We start from the raw sequence: 23,965 nt of genomic DNA, 5'->3' as shown, positions 1-23,965 counted from the left end.
CGTCTGCAGAAAACAACCAAGGTCAGAGAGTGTCGAGGATCTCCCAACTGTTATATTATTCTTTTGCAACTTTAGTTGACTACATTCCTGGATATTTAAGAAGCACAGATATGTAGTATGCATGCATGTATGATTGTATGTATTGATTTGATGATCACTACCAAGAGTCACTTGTTTGAGAGATACAGCTTTAGATATTAAATGAATAAATAAATAAAGAAATGCAGGAAGTTTCAAGTGTCATGGCTGTCTTTAATTTATGCATGTTATTTAAAATATTCTCTTTACATTCCCTTTGTCACCAAAGCAAGCCAGAAAGTCAGGTGTTGGAAACTGTCTCAAATGCCTGGAAAATGAGGGCTGCAGCCAAACTTTGTAACCTTCCAGGAGTGAGTCATAATTCAAATGGAACAGCTGTTCCTTGCTGGAAGGTAAACAGTTTAGGTCTCTCCCTCCCTCCCTCCCTCCCTCCTTCCCTCCTTCCCTCTCTCTCCTTCTATATGTGTTTTCAAAGGAAAATTGCAAATGATCAGATATATGGATTTCTTTGTAGAAAATACCCTTTATATTTAGATTTTAAAATATGCAAGGAGTTTAGCAGGTTTTTAACATGTACATTTTTGCAAATGCAAAGATGTGCTTTATAACAAAATGCTTAGAAGTACCTCTGGCCCACGGATCACGTTGGGAAGGCAGAGTTTTTCAAGCACATTGGCCAAGCGAAGAGAGATATGGGAAAAAGAAAGACAACCCTGCCACTATTTAAACGAGACAAGCTTGAGATACGATGCATCTTGTATCTCCTTTTCCTACTCAACTGACACTAGCTTTGAGGGAATGTTGTAAATGCAAGAGAGATTGTGGTATAATTCCTCAGACTGGCGTTTTTGCCCCCCAGTCACTATTCGATTATCTTCCAAATTGCTGTGTTTCAGAGAGATAAAGATTTTTTATGGCTTGCTGACTTGAAACAACTAGGAGAGCCAGAAAAAGAGGAAGCTAACTGGCCATGCATAGTAATTCCATTGGTGAATGCAAAATCTTTGTTTGTGTGACATTTCCAAAATTACTGCAGAAGATGAATCTAAAATATGAAATGTCACATTTGGTATGCAAAACTATCACAATATATTTCAGTATAAAATTCATAGAGGCGTTTAATTTAGAATGTGTTTAATAACTCAGTCTGACTGCATCAGTAATCCTGCCTTGAGGTTTTAGAAGCATTGTCTGATTTATTCATTCACATGATATTAATTGTGTGTGTGTGTGTGTGTGTGTGTGTGTGTAAAATATTAAGGTTAATTCTTCACTGTTAATTAAGAATTTTCTAATTTAACTTAAATAATTGCCATTGAGATTAGTTTATTAAGTATAGATTGTGTTGACAAAAACAAAAGAAGCTTAATTCCTTCAAGTGATTTTTTTAAAAAAACACTGCTGAATGTAACTTCACATGCTCTCTATCTATATGGAAATATGCTGTTTCTCCTATTATAAATTGAAGCCAGGAGTTTTTAAAAAGAGATTATTGGTCACTATATTCCTTAAGGCATGCTGGGATTAAAAGCTTTTGTATTCTGTGGACATTGTCATAACAATACATCCCAAGAGAAATACATATTTCCATTGCATATAGTCTCATAATATTATCACACATCTTTATATTATATGACTAAGGTAACATTACTCATATGGTTAAATATCTTTGATATATCAAATAAAACATTTCAGATCTTGAAGAGGTTGTAGGATGGTGTGACAGTGAGCATGTTGCCATTCTAAAATATGCTAGCACATGCTTTTTTCATGTGTTATTCGATTTCATGTTAAACAATTGGGATCAAGTATTTATTTTGAAATTAATGTATAAAGAAATACTTTTTGCACCATGGTATTAATAAGGCAAAAGCTTACTAAACACCTTACAATATTAGAATCTTAATCTCTCTAAAAACACGAGCAAAAACGATATTGAGACTCTAGAAAGAATGCAGAGGAGAGCAACAAAAATGATTAGGGGACTGGAGGCTAAAACATATGAAGAAAGATTGCAGGAACTGGGTATGTCTCGTTTGATGAACTTGCCTCCAGAAGTTGTGAATGCTCCAACACTGGAAGTTTTTAAGAAGAGGTTGGATATCCATTTGTCTGAAGTGGTGTAGGGTTTCCTGCCTAAGCAGGGACTTCAAGGTCCCTTCCAACTCTGTTATTCTATTCTAATTTAAGGTGTCTGTGGAAAAAATCAGAAGCCTTTCCTTCTTTATTTCAGTACAAATTAGGCAATGTTGGTGGCAGTATCCAGTGATGGCAGGAGGGACAAAGGTGATACAATGGGACAATGAATATGCTGTTTGAGAATAATTAGACCTGTAGTTCAACTTAAAGGATATGTGTTTTTTTGAGGGAGGGCCCTGCTTATTCAAAAGGTTAGTGTAACCAATCCATTATCTTTGTGAGAAACAGACAACAGATCCTCCTCGACTTACGACTACAACTGAATTCAAAAGTTTTATGGCCAAGTAAGTTTTGCCCCATTTCTTGACCTTTCTTGCAACAGTTATTCAGCGAATCACCTTAGTTGTTAAGTGAGTAACCTGGTTGTTAAATGAATCTGGCTTCTCTGTTGACTTTGCTTGTCAAAAGTCTGCAAAAGGTCATCACATGACCCCGTGACATTAAAACCATCATAAATATATGAACCAGTTGCCAAGCATACGATCATATGACCAATGGGGGAATGCTGCAACAGTAATGGTTATAAATGCTTTTTTTTCCAGTACAGTTGTAACTTCGAATGGTTACTAAATGAATGGTTTTAAGTTAAGGACTACTTTAAAGTACTTCTTGGTGTTGCCAAACAGAAGTGATATCATTTTTTAGAGGGGCGAGGTGGGGGCAATGGCCTCCAAGGTCCCCCTCCTAGGGGATGTAGTCAGAAGCATATTTCAATATTTGAAACAACTGAATGCATCAATGTGTTTCATTCAACTAGAAAAAAACATATATATTGAAATATATTGCCAAGAGTTTCTTCAGAATTTCAGGTTTTTCTGTATATTCCTGATAACCAGACTATTGAGTTTGAATGAGGGAAGGAGGGAGGGAGGGAGAAAGAGAGGGTGGGAGGGAGAGGAAGAGGGAGGGGGGAGGGAGGGAGGGAGGGAGGGAGGGGAGAGAGAGAGAGAGAGAGAGAGAGAGAGAAAGAGAGAGAGAGAGAGAGAGAGAGAGAGGGAGAGAGAGAGAGGAGAAATATTATATTGACACACCGTGTTTCCCCCAAAATAAGACAGGGTCTTATTTTCTTTTGACCCCCGAAATAAGCACTTGTCCTTATTTTTGAGGAGGTCTTATTATTTTTGAGGTACAGGAGGTGGTGAGTGCGGTCACCTCATGGCTGCTGCTGTGTTGCAATATTTTCGGGGGCTTACTTTTTTTGGGAGGGCTTATTTTAGTGCATTAACATAAAAAGCCCAATTGGGCTTATTATGTATGGAGGTCTTATTTTCAGGGAAACAGAGTAGAATATACTGAAAAGAAAATGAGATGAGGGGTGCTTTCAAAATAAGCTTTTATCCCAACTGATCTCAGACTGTTTAAAAAAGTACTGATAATGATTGTTGCTCTTTCTCCCTCTGTTCTCCTTTAGGTTAACCGCACTAAAAAATCTCAATTGACTGATATCCATCTAAAATGCTTACGGGGCATCAAAGACAAAGTGCCACAAGGTAGTTACAGTCTTAAGGTTTCCATCTGTAAACAACTTGATGGAAAATTTCTTTCTTCCTCCAAAGTGGATGGACAACATTTGGCTGAAAAGTCACTGCCTGTGAGACATAATGGGAACTTCTATGACGTAGAGATTTATTTCGGACAAAGCATATACACAGTAAGTGAAATGTCTTTAATATGTTTTGTGGTTGGAAAAAATAGTATTCTGTATTGAGCTACATTACTTTCCACAATTGAGTGCCTTCCACACTCAGGGAAGTGATGGGCCAGTTCCTTTTTTTCCAAGTTGGCTGGATATTCTAAGAACTGAACACCATAGCTGAATCAGTTTTTCTGGGAAATATTTAATACACTCTTGTGCTTATAATTTATTTAATATTTTGGGCTAAATCTGAGCACAGGCAGAATTTTCCATGTTGTCTTTGTAACATAGAAATTATTTTAGTCACTTTTGGGCACATATATAGCATTATATAGCAAATAAGCAAGTAATATGTTTATGACAGTATTCCAAAATTACCGGATATATTAAACCCTAGATTATGCAGCGTTGTCAGAAACGTTTAGATTTTTGCTTGCTTCTTAAAAAATCTATGCAGCTTGTCATCTATGTAACATGATTTGGATAAAGGAGATTTAGAATAATAAATGAGTAAGTAACTGTAGATAAATATATGAATGTATAGATCTTTTTCTATGTTTTAAGCCTACTTGTGAAAAAGAGCAAAGTTTTTTGACCAAAATGCCAAATAGATAAATCTTTGGAAAAAGAGAAGTTGCTGATGATGTCATTATTGAATAGTTTTATTCAGAGAAGTGGGGGGAACAATCTCAAGAGTTTTTCATTTATCTTATAACCAGAAACTTTACTACACCACAGTACGTACATAAATACATACATACATACATACGCACATGAGTATTTGTGAGTATCTATGCGTATGTTTGTGGATAGATAGATGATAGATAGCTATATATAGAATAAAGTCAAACAACAAATAGACATTTTTCAAATGAAAAAATTCCAAAAACAAATAGCATATGACAAACAAAATCACTTCAAGAATTTAAACAAACCAGGGAAACATTTTGAGGCATTAAATTAGAAAAGAAAAAGAAAGAAGGGTTGTTAAAGAAGAATTACATAATTTTTCACAGAATTAAACTTTAAGCTTAAAATTGACGAATAAAGTTTCAAAATATATACAGTGTTGAAGACTTAATTAAAAAAAAACCAACCCCAAGAACACAGACAAGTATTACCCAAACAATTACAATTCAGGACATTGTTGTTGTTGTTAGTTGCAAGTCATGTCCGACCCATCGCTACCCCATGGACAATGCTGTCCATCGGGTTTTCATGGCAAAGATACTGGAATGGGTTGGCATTTCCTTCTCCAGTGGATCACGTTTTGTCAGAGCTCTCTGCTATGACCTTTCCATCTTGGGTGGCCCGGCACGGCATAGCTCATAGCTTCATTGAGTTATGCAAGCCCCTTTGCCATGACAAGGCAGTAATACATGAAGGACATTAAAGAAGCTATAAAGAAAACTAAAATTTAAAAGGCATAACGTCCAGGTTAACTGATAGCTCGATATTACAAAAGGTTAGAAGAAGAATTGATGGAACTACTATTGAGGACAGTAAATGAAACTCAAGTAACAAAAACAATACTAAAGGCTTGGAAAGAAGCATATATAACCGATTTATAAAAAAGAAAATGAATTAAAGAACCATAATAAAAATTTGGCTTGTATGTTCTAGGTTTCTTCAAATCCTTTGTATTCTTCAAATACAAAAAAAAACAAAAACATTTTTTAACTAAATGATGATCATAAGATATTGAGCACAGTATTAGCTGAATCCATGCAGAAGCACATGTCCAAATTCATACATACAGACTGAACTGGTTGCGTTGAAAAGAGAAAGATGAGAGACAACATTAGATTTAATAAATGCATAAGAATACATTAATAAGAAATAAAAGAAGGAAATCCTATTCTTAGACACAGAGAATATATCAACAATTTGAATTGGACTTTCCTATTAGAGGTATTTGACAAAATGAACCTAAGAGAAATGACAAAACTTGGATAGAGAGCCTGTAGCAGGGTTGGGTTACTGCTGATTTTACTACTGGTTCACAACATGTGCACATACTCGCTTTTCTCTCTTGTGCGCCAGATGTGTGCTGCGCTGTTCAATGTAAATTGTTCTTTGAGCATGGGCAGAACAATTTACAGTGAACTGCGCACATGCAGTCACTAAAATCCAAAATGGCTGTGGCCCAGCTGCGGCGAGGGAACCTGTTCAGGAGTGTGGCAGGCCTGTGTCGCTGCCAGTTCTGCAACCCAGTAAATTCCACAACCGGTTCGGCCAAACCGGGCTGAACCGGGAGCAACCCACCCCAGGCTGTATCAATAGCAAAATGAGAACAAACTGACCGATGTCTATGAACTTTTCAATAAAAGAAGGCATAAGCAAGCATGCTAACTCTCAGCAGTTGCTCTAGCAGTCCTGGTAAATAAGATCCAAAAATGCAAACAAATAACTGGGATTAATATTCAAGGAGATGAGTCCAGAATAAAATGCTATTTATTTATTTATTTTATTAAATTTATAGACCGCCCCCTCTCCCCGAAGGGACTCGGGGCGGTGTACAGACACCAGATTAAAACCTAATATAAAATAGATACACTTAAAAACCAATTAAACAGTAGAGCTGTACAGGGTAATAAAAGTTAAAAATCAGCTTAAAAACAACCCCAAAAATTTAAAAGTACAGAATTGAGGGATTAGATCGGGATTAGGCCAGGCCCGCTAAACTAAACAGGTGGATCTTGAGCATCTTACGGGAGGAGCGGAGATCAGTGGTGCAGATCAAGAAGTTCTATGCAGACAAAGAAGTTCTGAGCAATAATGCAAAATCTCTCTGTGAGAGACTTGATGAACAATAGTTTAAACAATTGATGCAAAATTAACAAGCACAAAATAAGGATAATAACAAGGAATTTATTTCTGAAGAATTGTTGAAAAAAGATGGATTGTTTTTTTTTTTACTACATTTTAATCCCTTTATTCGGAGTGGAGTCAGGTTAGGGGAGGGGCGACTAAATTGAATTGTACATTTACTGGCCGGATGCCCTTCCTGATGTCTAACTGTAAGACAATAAAAATCCAATGAAACACGTACCGGATGTGGCAGCATGTAATAGTTACATTTTAAAGCAATTGCAGCAAATTATGTGGAAAAAATAAAGACAAACTTGGAAAGTGGAAAAAAAACTTTCTTGCCCAAATTTGCAAGATTGTCAAAGAACAACAAACAGATTCATATGGAATCAAGGAAAATGAATTTAAGAATCAAAATTTTCCAAGACACAAAAGAAAATGGTGGGCCTGCTTTCCCTGATGTTAAATCATTACGAAGCAAATTGTTTTTCATGGATAGGAGAATGAATAAAAAATTCCAAAATAGCAGAATATCAATTTTAAAAGGATCTGGCTTAGTCAATGAATTTCACATATATCTACGGTACAAAGAAACAAAAGAAAAAAAAAAAGAAGGGACACATCTATACGTTTGTTATGGAAATATGTGGAGACAGAACAAGTTTAAAACTGCTTGATAAAATGAATGCAAAACTTCAAAGAAACAATTACATTAAAACAATGTAAAGATCTATAAAAAATATTCAATAAAATCCACTCCAAGCTATAGTTTGAAGTATATGTTACAAAATGTTTTATAGATGGTGTACGTATAATTCACTTACATTATTAACAAATGGACAAATCAGACAATACACAAATGCTGGAAATGCAATAATAAAGTAAAAACATCATGCCACATTTGGTGATTACTTAAAAACCTTCAAATATTTTTAACATTCAGAAAATGTTAAAAATAAAATCTGCATTGAAACCAAAATTCATATTTTTCCAATTAAAATATGGCTAAGTAAATTATGGAATATTAGGACACCGATCAATGTTCCTCCCTCCCTCATTTATTCTTCTCCCTCTTGCCCGTATTTATTGGAAAAAACACAATCTTAAATTTAAGCTGATATGTCCATAAACATTAGGCTGAAAAAAGACGATAAACAAACAAAATAATCTCCTATACAAGCTCCACTGTTACCATGCAGTGAATAGAGGCCACACTCCAAAAAGGAGCAAGGTCAGGTTAAAAAAGTGTATTGATTGAATTGATGAATTTTTATTAATATTAACTACAAACAAGGTAAAACGCTTGTCAAATTAATTGCTATTCCATAGGTATACATCAGAGGTGGTATTCAGCAGGTTCTGACCAGTTCTGGAGAATTGGTAGCATAAATTTTGAGTAGTTTGGAGAATTGGTAAATACCACCTCTGACTGGCCCTGCCCCCATCTGTTCTCTGCCTCCCAAGTCCCAGCTGAGGGAATGGGGATTTTGCAGTAACCTTCCTCTGGAGTGGGGAGGGAATGGAGATTTTACAGTATCCTTCCCCAGCCATGCCCACCAAGCCAAGCCATGCCCACCAAACCATACCACACCCACCAAGTCACGCCCACAGAACCAGTAGTAAAAAAAATGGTAATCATTAATATACATACCAGCTATATACAGGTAGACCTCAACTTAATGGCCACAATAAGGATCAGATTGTGCATAGCTAAGTAAAGTGGGTGTTAAGTATTGTAAGCTGTTGAAGTCACCTTTGTGACTTGGGCTGCCATATACATTTGTTTAATAAGTAAATAAATAACATAAGTGAGTTGCATCTGATTTTATGACCTTTTTGGCCATGGTAAACAAATCACTGCAGCTCTTAAGTTAATCAGAGGTCGTTAAGCTTCCCTCATTGACTTTGTCGAAAGTTGACTTTGTCCAAAGCTGGTTGGGAAGGTTGCAAATAGTGACCACATAATTCTGGGAGTCTACAATCATCATAAATACATGCTGGTTGCCAAGCGCCTGAATTTTGATCACATGCCTTTGGAGATGCTGTGATAAACATAAGTTGAGCACTGGTCATAAGTTACTTTTTTCAGTTCTGTTGTAACTTTGAGCTGTTGCTAAACAATTGGTTGTAAGTTGAGGACCATCTGTACATCAATGAAGCCCTTAGAAATCGGAGATCAACATGCACAAATCTTTATGTGCTGTAGTAACTACACATAAGTAAAATGGCTCTTATTCCCAAATTCTTCTTATTCCTATTATTCATGGGCTGCTGCAGTGCTAAGGCTATACGGATATTTATTTCACTTAATGCCATGCAAACTGGGTTACATATTGAAGATCAGAGCCATCTGCCATTACGTCAATAAAAAGTGAAAAGGTTGAATGTATTGAACAATATATTCTTCCTAAAATTAAACACAATGATGCTGCATTAAAAAAATAAAACTTTCCCCAATAAAAATACAGAACAATAATATTATTCAACATCAGTATCAATATATATGTAATTAATGTGACTAATAAAAGGGATGCGGTCAGTGGTGGGATTCAAATAATTTAACAACCGGTTCTCTGCCCTAATGATTTCTTCCAACAGCCAGTTCACCATACTGCTCAGAAACTTAACAATTGGTTCTCCCGGAGTGGTGCAAACTGGCTGAATCCCACAACTGGATGTGGTGGCACATTAGCTAAGATGCTGAGCTTGTTGATCAGAAAGGTTGGCAGTTCGGCAATTCAAATCCCTAGCGCTGTGTAATGGCGTGAGCTCCCATTACTTGCCCCAGCTTCTGCCAGCGAAAGCATGTAAAAATGCAAGTAGAAAAATAGGAACCACCTTTGGTGGGAAGGTAACAGCATTCTATGCGCCTTCGGCATTTAGTCATGCCGGCCACATGACCATGGAGATGTCTTCAAACAGCCCTGGATCTTCGGCTTTGAAACTGAGATGAGCACTGCCCCCTAGAGTCAAGAACGACTAGCACATATGTGCGAGGGGAACCTTTACCTTTACTTTCATGTGACTAATAGGAATACTACAAGCAACCTAAATTCTTATATTTAATATTTTAATAAAACTGCCTAGCCGAAAATAATATCTAGTGTGGTCCTCTCATTGAAAAACACACTCAGAAATTTGGCCATTCAGAATATGTATATAGACACTGATTGGAAGAGATTCATATAGAGGTTCAAATCTAGAGGTACTGTCACACTTTGTGTCAACCTGGCAAAGCAAGAAGTTTGCTAGATTTCGCTGGGTGCTCCTTGGCTTTACTTAAGGGAAATTCAGGAAGCATAAAACAGCACCTTTTCAAACATGACATTTAATCCATGCATGTAAATCAAACTGTGGGAATAATGTATTATTCATTATTAAAAGGGCACCATATTTTTATTATATCAAAAATGACACCCAAATGCTGTGAAAAATTTAGTGGCTTCTCTTGAAGTTTCAAGACACTTATCATCCAGTCATTGAGTTGATGCTGGCACCAATTTTAAATTATAGCTATCAAAATAATAAGCACAACATTTTTTGGCCTAGAAAGGAGTTGGAGAGGAGCGTGAACAATTTTACTGTAAAATATAAATTTATTTTTAATGTAAGGCTTTCCTAAATCCATATCATGCAGTTTCTTGGTAATATTCTGAACGAGATTGGTATGAGAAATATCTCATAATATCATTGTCCTTAATAGTCACACCCTCAATTTTTCCCCTGAAGTCCTTTCTGAAAGCTACGTATATCAAAAACTATTTAACATGACCTAAGGTATCAATTCTAAAATATGATGACACCATCATTTCCTAAGCCTCCGTTTTTCTGAGTCAGCATCTGACTAGGAGGTAAGATATTTTTAACAGCAGCATATAAAGTATTAATAGGTAGGCTAATGGGGGAAAAACCTTTTTGTTATGGTTGGTTACAAAGTCAGCCAGATGTTTAGATGGGTTTGATATTTTTGTCCTCCTGTCCTTCCCAAAGACTTAGGATAGGCAGGTGTTATTGCTTAATAATATTAATGGAATCGTCATAAGATGTAACCTGTTCCAAGTAAAGCTACTTTTTGCAGTGGTAATAGTAATAATAAAGTAGATAGATAGTGACAATGTCTGTGGTGTTGAATTGGTGCACCAATTGTTTTTGGATTGCACACAAAGCTCCTCCTCCTCCCCCTCCTCTTTCTCTTCGTCTTCTTCCTCCTCCTCTTCCCCTCCCCCTCCTCCTCCCCTCCTTCCTCCTCTTCCCCTCCTCCTCCTCCTTCCCCTTCCCCTTCTCCTTTTTGTAGGTTCTTTCTATTTTTCTCCAATTCTTTCTCTTCTACTCTGCTATCTACAGATGCTGCCATGCACTCTAGCCAGACTTTTTTTTGCCTTACTTATTATTACTATTATGCTACACTTTAGCACACTTCATAGGTAGGGAATGCCTCAGTGCATACTAAGCTCAGCATTCGAAATGCTATAGATGTACCTGCTAGTAAACAAATGCACTTTTCAAGATAAGAAACATTTAAGCCTGCTCCACCCACCTGACAAAACCCTCCTCCCCCCAGTTGAAAAAAAAAAGGTTAAGTAGATGAGATTCTTAAACTACAATCACCTAAAGCAGTGACAGTTTACAAATAAAATGTGATTGCTGCATAAAAACTAAATGGCTGGAATCATCTGTGTCTAAACCAGGGAGCAGCAGCCGACTTCTGTATAGTGAAGTGATGAATTGCAAAAGAGCTGTTAAGAAAGAATTAGGTTGTATTAGCCTGAAGCTGCTTAGGTAATTCTTCAGATTATCACAAGCATCTCTGATTTCTCATTGGGAAGCAGCGAGTAGAAAATATACCTTGGGAGACAAGAGCTACAACTTTATCACAGCTTGCCTCCAAATATATTGTGCATAACTGGTTATATATCCAATGATGTAATTCATGTGGCAAAATGACATCTGGCTCCAGAATGGAATCTGCTTCCTTTTTCTTTCTATTCTATACCGTAAAGTTGGAGGATCCCCGAGAATAGATATGACTGGGGCTACAGAGACAGCAAAGGGAAGCCCCATTGTGCAATCAGAAGTGCACTTATAAAAAAATTAAATATATTCCAGATGTTTTTCAAATATTTTTATTTGGGCATGTTCATTCTGCAGTTCCAACTTCATGAAGGAGAAAAATACAGCTATGTTCTGACCCATTGCTTTTCTTGAAAACTGACTTTAATGTAGGCTTCCTCGGTGAGAACAGTATTTCCCAATGTTAAAGGGCACAGTGAACTAACTGTTAAAATGCTGGGTTTATTGACTGGAAGATTGGCAGATTAAGACCCAAGCACTGTGTGATAGGGCGAGCTCCTGCCAACCTAGCGGTTTGAAAGCATGCAAGTGCAAGAAGATAAACAGGTACCAATTTGGTGGGAAGATAACAGCATTCCATGTGCCTTGGCATATAATCATGCCAGCCACATGACCACAGAAGTGTCTTCAGACAATGTTGGCTCACTGAACTAGGAAATAGAGATAAACACGCCCCCCTTGAATCAGACACGACTGATCCGGAGAGACCTAACCCCCCCTCCAATGTAGGCAACTTTAAGATGTCTGGACCTCAACTCCTGTAATTCTGTAGCCAGCATGCTGGAGGAGTTCTGGGAGTTGAAGTCCAGATATCTTAAAGTTGCCAAGATTGAGAAACACTGATTTAGGATTACATGAGATTCAAAGACTGATGTCAGGAAAACGATATAGAAGTGAGAACACACTGGCTATATTACTTATCTAAGAACTTTTTGGAAATACAAAAGCTAGTGGGTAATTAATTTTCAGAATGTATATTAGTCTAGGAGTTGTGTAATAGATTGACTTGTACTGAAATTTACAAAGATCACATTCTTTCCAAGCATCGATAGTTAGAAATGATTCTTTTTTGAAGATATTATTGTTAAGGGTTCTTTTCCTATTATTGCTAACAATAATTCAGTCTATTGTTGTCAGTCTTGTGGGGTGGACCAGACAGGATACATAACCAGGTCAGCTAATTGTACTTAAGTATAAGGTTACATTAACCGAATCTTGAAAATCTGAAGGTACATTTCTTTCTCCATTCATCCTCTTTACAACCCATGAAACTAGAAAGTTTCTTCCGAGGATTAAATTGCCTTTTTTTTCTGACAATTGGTTTGGCTGACTCTCTTCTTGTCTTCCAAGATCATTCCCATATACTAGTCCATCTATGATACCTGTGTTAATTTAAAAAAAATAATTTATTTTGGAGTCACCGTTTCTTAATGCATTTTAATGGGAATTAATGCTCAGACTTTGTCAGATCTTTAAGACTTTTAATTTGTTTCATATGTTCTATTTGGAAAAAATATTGTTTTGATTTTGTCCTCCTTCTTCAGCTTTCTCCTCAGTGAAACCAGGCTTGCAAACCTAATATTCAGATATAAACGTTCAGAAGAAACTAAGTGATATGATGAAAATAATTTAGTGAAGGTTAACAACAGTCACACCTTACTCTCCTTATTCCTTCCTGTTCATAGAAGAAGAAGAAATAAATATTGGTAGCAGATGTGTATGGCCAATTGGCCCCAGATGCACAAAATGTAACAATTATTTTCCTGTATCTAGAAAGGCAAGTGACATGTTTTATACTGCCCGTGCCCAGTTCCTTTGCACTTCTTACGGAATTATGTCAAATGCCCTTTCGGCACCTGAATCAATGATAAGACTAAAACAATAGGGATCTGGACGTGCCCATGAGATTTATAGCTATTACACAATGTATCCATTCTTGGATGTTTTTATGAACTTGACTTTTCCTTTACACTTGCAGCTGTATCCAAGCCAAATCAACTACAATAGTATGGCAGATAAGCAAACAATTTCTATTTTGCCAAAATATGTGTAGGAAAAAGGGGTTCTGTGTAGAACCTGATAATGTAGAAGGAGTTTGGGAGAAGAGATGATGCAACCTTACCAGATTCCATGGCAGTATGGGGAATATACCATGCTTTGGGTAAAGGGATGGGGAACTGTGGCCCTTTATGACTTGTGGACATGCTGGCTCAGGAATTCTTGGGAGTTGAAGTCCACAAGTCATAAAGGGGCCATAGTTCTCCACCTCTAATTTAGTAGGTTAGTGCACTACTTTCCAATGCAACAATGAAGAATAAAACATTGGTGATAAGCTGTGCATATATCACTGTTTCAGCTCCATTATTGTGGGAGATATATACTGTATAGCTGTCACTGTTTTCTTGGTTTTGGTGTTTCTCATGATTTTCTTACGTTTTGTTGCTCATCAACAACCTTTCTTTACAGTTTTAACTTTAAATGTAAATAATTTTCAGTGTTATGATAGCTGAAATGACAGCTACAATGTCTTATTCATTAGTTTGTATTTTACTGAAGCAGAAAATGGTATCGGAGGAAGCTAGATTTTTACTAAAAATCTTTACTTGAATGACTAAAACATTACTTTTTTGTTATTTGGGAGGGAGGAAACTAGCCATAAATCCAGTAATATTGGAGTTTGATTGCATTATTATGCTGTATTGATTTGGGATTTGGTAGATGTTGATCTAATTGAACAGCAGATGTTCAAAATCACATCTTTATATGTACTGGGGCTTTGTCATTTTGGGATTGTAAAAGTAATGGGCTCTGTGCAGTACTCTCCAAAGTTCAACTCTAGGGAAAAACAACAAAGTGGAAAGTAAAGATTTATCTCGCGTTTTAAAAACGGTGATAAACCCAAGAGTGAGTTGAACTTTTTGGTAGCATATTTTAGAGAAAAATCCCTAAACTGAACCTGCTAATTTGAAACATTCAAATAGATCTCATTCAGTCTCTTGAGTATTGATGCTGAAATGCAGCGCCATATGGGGAAGTAAAATATATGACAACAAAACTAATATACTGCAGTTGATTTCTGAAAAAGTATCAAGAGATGCGTTTAGCTCGCTGTGTTTTAATTCAATTAAATAGAGCGCTACAGAGTGCAAGAAAACAGGACAGAAATTGTTTCTTTTTATTCTCAGTTGCTGTAGAACTTTTAAAATCTTTTAAACATGAATAAACATATGGGGGAATCAGTTCGGTGTAGTGATTAAGGCACCAGCCTAGACACCAGCAGGCCATGAATTCTAATCCATCTGGGTGACCTTGAGCCAGTTACTTTCTCTTAGCCCTAGGAAGCAGGAAATGGTAAACCACTTCTGAAAAAGCTAGTCCAAGCAGGCACTAGGAGCCAATATTGACTCAAAGGCACAAAAACAAAACAAGAAAACTTTATCATAAAGCAGCCATTTGAGTTAATTCAAATGGTTTATCTACTTCTAAAAAAAAAAGAAAGCCAGTGTTTGGATTCATGCTTGGCTTGATATCATATTTCAGTATCTGCCTACTGCATTGCCAACAAACATTTGTCTGGATCAGTTTCATTGCTTGGCCCTGGTGAAAGAGGGTACAATCATATTATACGCTATCAGACTTCTTTCTGGCAAATTTGACTGGAACATTTGTTGTAGAAAAGCTAAGAACCCACTACAAAAAGATCCAGCAAACTGCCACCCAATACAAATTCTACTTATACTGCCATCAGTGTTCAATGTCCTGCACTTCTTTCATCCAATCACTCTTTGTAAACAGCTAAAACTTACAGAGTTTTGGTTGAGTCAATTTCTCTCTGTTCCTTATTTTGTTAAAGCCAGATCTGGTGTCAGCTTATTCAAATTTGACTGTATGAGACTGAGCTGTCACAGATCTCTCCCTACTTGCCTTATGAAGAAACTCCAATGATTCTGACCTGCCAGTAATTGCTCAGATCACTTCTTTTTGTGGAGTCCTTGGTGCTCTTTGAGCTTGGTGGTTTTCTTGAAGACATTTCATTACCAAACTAGGTAACATCATCAGGCTATTACGTTACCTAGTTTGGTAAAGAAACATTTGCAAGAAAACCACAAAGAGACACCAAGGACCCAACAACTCAACTCTGAGCTACAAATATTCTTTTCTATCAGCATCACTTCTTTTTTGCAGATGGAATTCGTGCCAATTTAAAGGAGAAAATGGTTATGCCTCTGGTGAAAAAGCCATAGTTAATCCAGTGATATTTAACATCCGTCAGATCTTGTTCAATTTTCAATAATAGGCTATAGAAAAGAGTGGTGGCATTACAACTCTAGGATATTAAACTGATTATCTTGAATCTTTCTGGCCTGGATTTAATTAAGATTTGGCCCTTACTGTAGATTGCCTTGATGGATCACAATGGAAAGAAGGAAAGAAGAGTGGACATTGTTGATACTCTTGGATATCCTGGTTGCTTTGCATAACCTTGGCTACAAAGTTGATACTCTTGATTGGAAATCTTACTTTCTGGGTTATTAACACAGCATATTATTTGGAGACTTCTGCTCTGGAGCTATTTTGATAGCTCTGTAAAATTCTATTGTGTCTGGCATGTTGTTTAATGTCTATACCAAGCCATGAGAAAGACCATTTACAGATTTCTCCCCTAATCAATATATGATAATCCTCTGCTTTCTTATGTATTTATGGTTTGATGTGTCTTGAATCTCTATAATTTCTATACTAGACATGGGAGAAGAAGCTGAAGTTGCATTCAGATACAATGTACTTCTTTCTGGTTTGGTTGACTTAGCTTCAGAATTAAGGGAGACAGAAATTTTATTGATGGAATTGCATTCCCCTTGAAGGGATATGTATGTAGTCTGGATGTGCTCTTTGATCCAGCATAGATACCGATATTCACTTAACACAGGGGTGTCCAAACTTGGCAACTTTAAGACTTGTGGACTTCAACTCCCAGAATTCTGGAAGTTGAAGTCCACAAGTCTTAAAGTTGCCAAGTTTGGACACCCCTGACTTAACATATATAGCAATGAGGACTTTTGTTGATAAAATGTGTCTCTAGTTGGAGAAGAGAGTCCTGACTTATAGTGTGGCAACTTGGACTATTGCAATGCACTTTTCATGAGGTAACCTTTGAAGAGTGTTCAGACATTACAGCTGGCCCGGAATGCCACAGCCTAAGTAATGAGCAGTTTGTTTGTAATATCCTATATTACTTCACTGGTTGGTTTTGAACACAAGATGTGCAAATAAAGCCTTACAGGTCTGCCTACTATTCAATCTACTCACATCCTTTTATAGATCCCGCCATGGATACATTTATTATCCGATGACCAATTTTGCTTTCTCCATTGTGAGGCCTATATTGTGAAGAGAAGAAAAAATCTCACTGGATTTTAAGCAAGCTGACTTTCCCACTGCAGTTGCAAGCCCCATACCTAATTATCCAGGCTTTGTAAGGCTAACGTTTGAATTTGTTTTTGTTCTAAAAAACTTCTCCATCTGTTATGCATTTTTTATTGTTTTTATGGGAATTCTTATTCTTCCTTTATAAGTCAACCAGAGCTATTAACGGAGTGGGTGGCATATTAATTTTCTAAATAAAAACTAAGAATTAGATAGTTTGGTGGGGGAGACAATGAAGCTAAAATACAGGAGAGGCAGTAATTGAATGAAAGGCCACATGTTTGCAAGTTCATGGCTTCTGCTAATGGCATCTAATTTTTGGACAAATTCACATAGGAATGCTTTCCAGAGCATGACATGTTGGAGCATATGGGATACGGCCTCAAGTAGCAGTTCTGTGTACTGTGTCCCATTCTTGCCATTCTTTGCAAGCATAATATGGGGCGTAATTTTTGTGTACGGATGGGAAAAACAATTGTTATCACTTTGATGCTGACTTATCAAACTTGTGTGCCCTAAAACCAGAAAATGGCTATTTGTGAATCTTCCACTTTGCCAAACTTTGCAGTGTTTTTCAAAAATGTGTACAAAATTGCATATAAGTTAAAGTACATTTGCAACTATAGGATTTTATGAGGTAAAAGATCAGAGTACTCTGCTTCTTTTGTAAGATGAAAATAGCAGCAAGGGTGACTTTTCTGACTGAAAAGTGAATAAACGTTTCCTGCGTAAAATATCTAGCTTCCATAGATGTAAGAAAATAAATGCCTCTGAACTGAAATACCTTGTTTCTGGACAAGTGAGTATGCAGCAATTTATCTCCAATGAATTCAGTGGGAAAAAAGTTCCCTTTAATTTTAAATGGCACTTGTTCTGTACAAATCAAAGACTCAAGGAAGCAAATGGGGAAGAGGCGGTCATTTCACTCTTAATTTTTAACTAATATTTATAAACCCCCACACATGTTATTTCCTATAAAAATGCAAATCCAGCTGAAATGAATCTCATACTATCAAGGGTACAATAGCAATTGTCGCAGGGTTATCGCATTGTCAGTTGAGGCTTTTGTTTCATTTTAAGCGCAATCATTTTTGCAAAGTGGGCAGATATTTAAGAGTGATATTGTTTATACTTTCAAAGAGAAAGAAAGAAAGAAAGAAGGAAGGAAGGAAAGAAAGAAACCTTGAAATGCTTTTCTTGAATTTAACCATCACTCCTCTGTCATGGTCAGATCACTCACTCCTCCGACTTGACTTCCCTGGTGCTACCCCTTGCTGCGGGGAGGCGGAACCGGAAAACACTAGATGGTTCCGCCCCAGGCGCCTGATGGAACCAGATAGGTTCCAGACGGAGCTTGGGCCACCTCCTGCAGCCCTGACCCGCCCTCGGGTAGAGGACCTGGTGGCCGCGTGGAATAATGCGACTACCGGGGCCTTGAACCGGGTGGCGCCTTTGCGGCCTCTCCGGCGGCAACGATCCACCCTGGCTCCTTGGTTTACCGAGGAGCTAAGGGTGATGAAGCGCCGCAAGAGATGCCTAGAGAGTTGTTGGAGATCCTCCCGATCCGAATTTGACCGAGCACAGGTACGAGCCCATTTAAGGACGTACCTAGTGGCATTGAGAATGGCCAAACGCCAATATTGTGCCGCTCTCATTGCATCCGCAGAGAACCGCCCTGCCGCCCTGTTTTGGGTGTCCCGCTCCCTTCTGTTTCAGAGGCCGCGGGAGGCCCCTTTACAGGGTAGGACAGAGGAATTTGGGAAATATCTGCAGGATAAAGTCGCTCAAATCCGGAAGGATTGGGTCCCCTTCAATGGCCCAGTCGAGACGCCAGTGGCGAGTCTTGAGAAACCTTTTTGGGAGGAGTTTGACTTGGTTGTCATCGAGGATTTGGACAGATTGCGTGGACGACTGCGACCTACCACATGTTTACTGGACCCGTGTCCCTCCTGGCTTGTACTGGCATCCTGGGAGGTTACACGCGACTGGCTCCTGGGCCTAGTGAACGCTTCGTTGGGTGAGGGGTCTCTTCCGGCCGCCTTGAAAGAGGCGGTGGTGAGACCCTTGCTCAAGAAGCCTTCCCTGGACCCTACGGAGCTGGCCAATTATCGTCCTGTCTCCAACCTTCCCTTTTTGGCGAAGGTTGTAGAGAGTGTGGTGGCTTCTCAGTTCCCACGACATCTGGAGGAGAATGATTATCTAGACCCGCGCCAGTCCGGCTTTCGCCCCGGGCACAGCACAGAGACGGCCTTGGTCGCGTTGGTTGATGATCTCTCGAGGGCCAGAGATAGGGGTTGTTCCTCTATCCTGGTCCTATTAGACCTCTCGGCGGCTTTTGATACCATCGACCATGGTATCCTGTTGCACCGACTGGAGGGGTTGGGGGTCCAGGGCACCGTTTTGCGGTGGTTCGGCTCCTACCTCTCTGGCCGGACGCAACGTGTGTTGGCAGGGGAGCAGAGGTCGACCCTAAGCCCCCTTACTTGTGGGGTGCCACAGGGGTCGGTCCTCTCGCCACTCCTGTTCAACACATACATGAAGCCGCTGGGTGAGATCATCCGTGGTTTCGGGGTGGGATATCATCTGTATGCTGATGATACTCAGCTGTACATTTCCACCCCGAACCACCCCAACGAGGCTGTCGAAGTGATGTCCCGGTGTGTGGAAGCCGTACGGGTCTGGATGGATGACAACCGACTCAAGCTCAACCCTTCCAAGACGGAGTGGCTGTGGGTTGCTGCCCCCCGGTTCAACCAGTTAATTCCATCTCTGGCCATTGGGGGCATTCAACTCGCCCCTGTGGAGAGGGCGCGCAATTTGGGCGTCCTCCTGGATGCCAGGCTGTCCATGGATGACCATGTGACAGCCGTGGCCAGGGGGGCATTCCACCAGGTTCGCCTGGTGCGCCAATTGAGCCCCCTATTGGACCGGGACGCCCTACGCACAGTCACCCATGCGCTGGTGATGTCTCGCCTGGACTACTGTTACGCTCTCTACATGGGGCTTCCCTTGAAATGCACTCGGAGACTGCAGTTGGTACTCCCATGTGACACCTCTCCTGCGTGAGCTGCACTGGCTTCCTGTGGTCTATCGGGTGCGTTTCAAGGTCTTGATTACGATCTTTAAAGCGCTCCATGGCTCAGGACCTAGTTACCTGCGGGATCGTATTCTGCCCCATACATCCCTACGACCCATCCGCTCGCACAGAGAGGGACTTCTCCAGGTGCCGTCCACCAGACAGTGCCATGGGGCGGCACCTAGGAGCAGAGCCTTCTCTGTGGCGGGCCCAGCCCTGTGGAATGACCTCCCCCCGGATATTAGGACCACTACTGACCTCCGCTCCTTCCGTGTAAAGCTCAAGACCCACCTATTCCAAATAGCCGGCCTGGCTCAATCATAACTTCATAACGCTCCTGATGGGTTTTTTAATTCAGTAATTTTATTTAATGGGATTTAAATTGTGTTTTTTAATTGTCTTTCACTTATGAGTCTACCTCCTCCATGCACATGTATATGTCTTTGTTCTTTATGTATGTATGTTTGTCTTTATCTGTATTTTATCTGTTTTGATTGTACGCCGCCCCGAGTCTTTCGGGAGAGGGTTGCGGCTAATCAAATAAAAGTATTATTATTATTATTATTATTATTATTATTATTATTATTATTATTATTATTATTATTATTATTATTATTATTATTATTATTATTATTATTATTATTATTCCTTCTCAGTACTTTGTTACAATTTCCAAAATTCTTTAGAAAGAATTTTGAACAGTTTCCAAAATGAAAAAGATGCAAGTAAAATTACATCAGCGGGATTACATTTCTTAGCAAGGACATGTAAACCAAAAATAAGAGGATGGATCTCAGACAGGTATTTTGTTTCCAATGCCTCCATTCATGAGCCACTTTTTTCAGACAAGGTACTTATTGCAATCATAAATTCTGAAGTGTAATAACATTTATTTATTATCTATTTACTCATATTTACTGTATATGATCATATCTATTTACTCATATTTACTGTATATGATCAAGGAGACTGGAGACTAAACATATGAAGAATGGTTGCAGGAACTGGGTATGTTTAGCTTAAGAGAAAGAAGGACTAGGGGAGACATGATAGCAGTATTCCAATATCTCAGGGGTTGCCACAAAGAAGAGGGAGTCAAACTATTCTCCAAGGCACCTGAGGGTAGAACAAGAAGCAATGGGTGGAAACTAATCAAGGAGAGAAGCAACTTAGAACTGAGAAGAAATTTCCTGACAGTTAGAACAATTAATCAGTGGAACAGCTTGCCTCCAGAAGTTGTGAATGCCCCAACACTGGAAGTCTTTAAGAAGATGTTGGATAGCCATTTGTCTGAAATGGTATAGGGTTTCCTGCCTAGGCAGAGGGTTGGACTAGAAGACCTCCAAGGTCCCTTCCAACTCTGCTATTGTATTAAGGAATGACTCTGGATAGTGTACAACAAACTAAAACAATATATACAATAAAGGTTAATGTTACTATTATTAAAGATTTTAAAATTATTAAAGGCACAAAACTACAATTATGATGGATGATAGATGGTGGATATATGTATGTATGCATGTATGTATGTATGCATATATGTATGTATGTATAGATAGATATATAGAGATTTCTTTTGTTTATTCTTATCTCTGCTGTTGTTCTTTATCAAATGCTCACATTAATAATAACTGAAATAATTAAACAGAATGCATGTTTTTAACCTATCTTTGATAGAAGCAGTTTGCCATACAAATAGCCCCCTCTGTTTTTAATCATTCTATGAACTTAATCATTCTATGAACTTCACAGCTGAGAGGGATGAAATTCTGATTCTTCCTGATTATAAAGCAGGGCTCATGATACTACACTGTATATGCAGATGGATAGATAATTATCTCCAATACATTATTATTCTTATTATTTTGTTTGGGTTGCAGGCTTTGTGATGTAGTTACTATTCTCTATGACTATTATGTAGAATTGGCTATTTCATTGGTGGTGACATAGAGGCTACCAGTCAGTGACAGTAATGCACAGAAACTCCAATTGTTGCATTTCAAGCTTTGGTCCTGTTTGAAGCTAATAAATTATGACATAGAGTTGGAGCAACTGATCTTTAGGGGCAGAAGTTAAAGTTTCAGTTCAGACTCCTCTTCGGTGGGAACAATGTTTGCTGAGACACTTTGCATAAAGAATAAAACGCAAAAGTTACTTTTCAGATATTCCTAAGAGAGCAAGCACAAGGTTGGAAGTGACCCAAGAGAGATCAATCTATCCAGTTCAAAGTTCATCCAAGCAATACAAAAAGGAATACAGATGAAAACCCAGCAGGCAGAAATTGAACAATGATTACCACAAAGAGTAGTCAAGTTGTATTAATTTATGTGTATTTATTTATAAAATGTTTTGGCTGCCCATCTTACCATAGAGTAACTCTGGGTGGCTTACAATCAGAAAAATATGTCTCTCTCTCTCTCTCTCTCTCTCTCTCTATATATATATATATATATATATATATATATATATATATACAATTAAAACATAGTTAAAATAAAACATTAAAACTTAAGGACACATGGGAAAGGTGGGGACGGAGTGGGGGGGAGATGGGATCTATTGTTACTCTATTAATCCACACCTCCCCCACCCTAGCCATCTTTTCTTATGTTTCATGTTCCTGTATATAAAGAAGTAACTGTTACTACCAATTTAACAAATCACTCTCGCTTTCTTTCTACTAGATAGCTTAACTGCCATTGCATTTTTCAATATATCATACGTTGCTAAGCTTGGAAACCTGCTTAGATCAGCCTTCCAATCAGCTGACTCCACCTGGACCTACGTATGTCTCCTCAAATCCACTTCTGAATCTGAAGGCTTAAACTGATTCCAAATTCTCCCCTTTCTTGTTTTGTTCATCCCACTACTATTCTGTTATTGCTTTTTTTTGCTATGTTCTTTAAATTTGTTTTAGGCGATTCATGGTTCTCTTTAGAAAGAAGAAATGTCGAAAATATCTTATTTTATAGGATTATATTTAAAAGAAGGAATTATTTTAATGAAGGAGTGTGGTGGGCTTCTTGGTATAGAAACCTTCATTCATGCAACCCCCTTGCTTTTTATATAATTTGGTTGGCTTAACAAAACACATTTCCTATATTCACACACTATTCTGTGAACATATGCTCCCCCACAAATAAAGGACATTATGGTTTAATGATAATCTGATTTAGTAAAGAAGACCTTGAAGGGTGGCCTTGAAGGACAAGAAGAAGACCTGCTCCCAAGACAGCAATCAGATAAAATTTTTTTTGAGCTGGGGCCAAGAAAGTAATTTGCAAAAAGAGAACCTTCCCCTCCAATTCTCATGTAAATAAAAGCAGGAGGAAGGCTGGCACATTCACACTGGAAAGATTCTGTTATTTTAAAAAAACCTGTTAGTTTTAATATAATTTAAATTTGTTCTGTTCTAATAAAGTACAGTAGTTTTAGTTCTGCATGGCGCCTTTTTAAAAATCTGCTGATCTATAAGGTTGACGTCTGATCTATAAGGTTGACGTCTGATTCATGCAATATGCTAAGTTAAATGGCCAGAAATGGTGGTACAACAACAACTGGAACAACATCTCATGTCCATGAACCAAGAATTTAAGGCAAATAATATGAGAATTAGTAATTAATAAAGAATTAGTAAAGAAAGAACAGAGTAATGGTAATCAAAAGAGAAAACTACACCCTAAACATAATAATAGAAGGAACAAGCATAAAACAAGTATCAGAGTTGAAATATTTAGGAACAACATTTACAAGGTTTACTGAAGATGGACAGCTAACTCCACTCCTACAATAAAAGGCAGTACAGATTACTACGAAGAAGCATCTCATACAAAAGCATATTCATACCCACCTTATGTTACCAGTGCTAAACATGGACACTTACAATAACAAATAAATGAAAGTTAGTTACTATGGAAATGAGATGT

General features: G+C 38.2%; 1 protein-coding gene across 1 annotated transcript in view; it reads left to right on the top strand.

Moving 5' to 3' along the window:
• Positions 1-23,965, top strand: part of LOC309392187 (uncharacterized protein) — a gene marked incomplete at its 5' end in the record, with an annotated part of 165,107 nt that overhangs the window by 11,947 nt on the left and 129,195 nt on the right. Inside the window, 2 exons of the mRNA XM_081953188.1 lie at positions 308-431; positions 3,650-3,889. Of these exons, the coding sequence (XP_081809314.1) occupies positions 308-431; positions 3,650-3,889 (364 nt within the window). The remainder of the gene's footprint in view (positions 1-307; positions 432-3,649; positions 3,890-23,965) is intronic.

This window comes from Natrix helvetica (assembly GCF_964273705.1).
Source record: "Natrix helvetica genome assembly, chromosome: 4".
In the NCBI taxonomy this organism is placed as follows: Eukaryota; Metazoa; Chordata; class Lepidosauria; order Squamata; family Natricidae; genus Natrix; species Natrix helvetica.
Note: the sequence above shows the minus strand (reverse complement) of the source record. Positions and strands in the feature narration are given on the sequence as shown.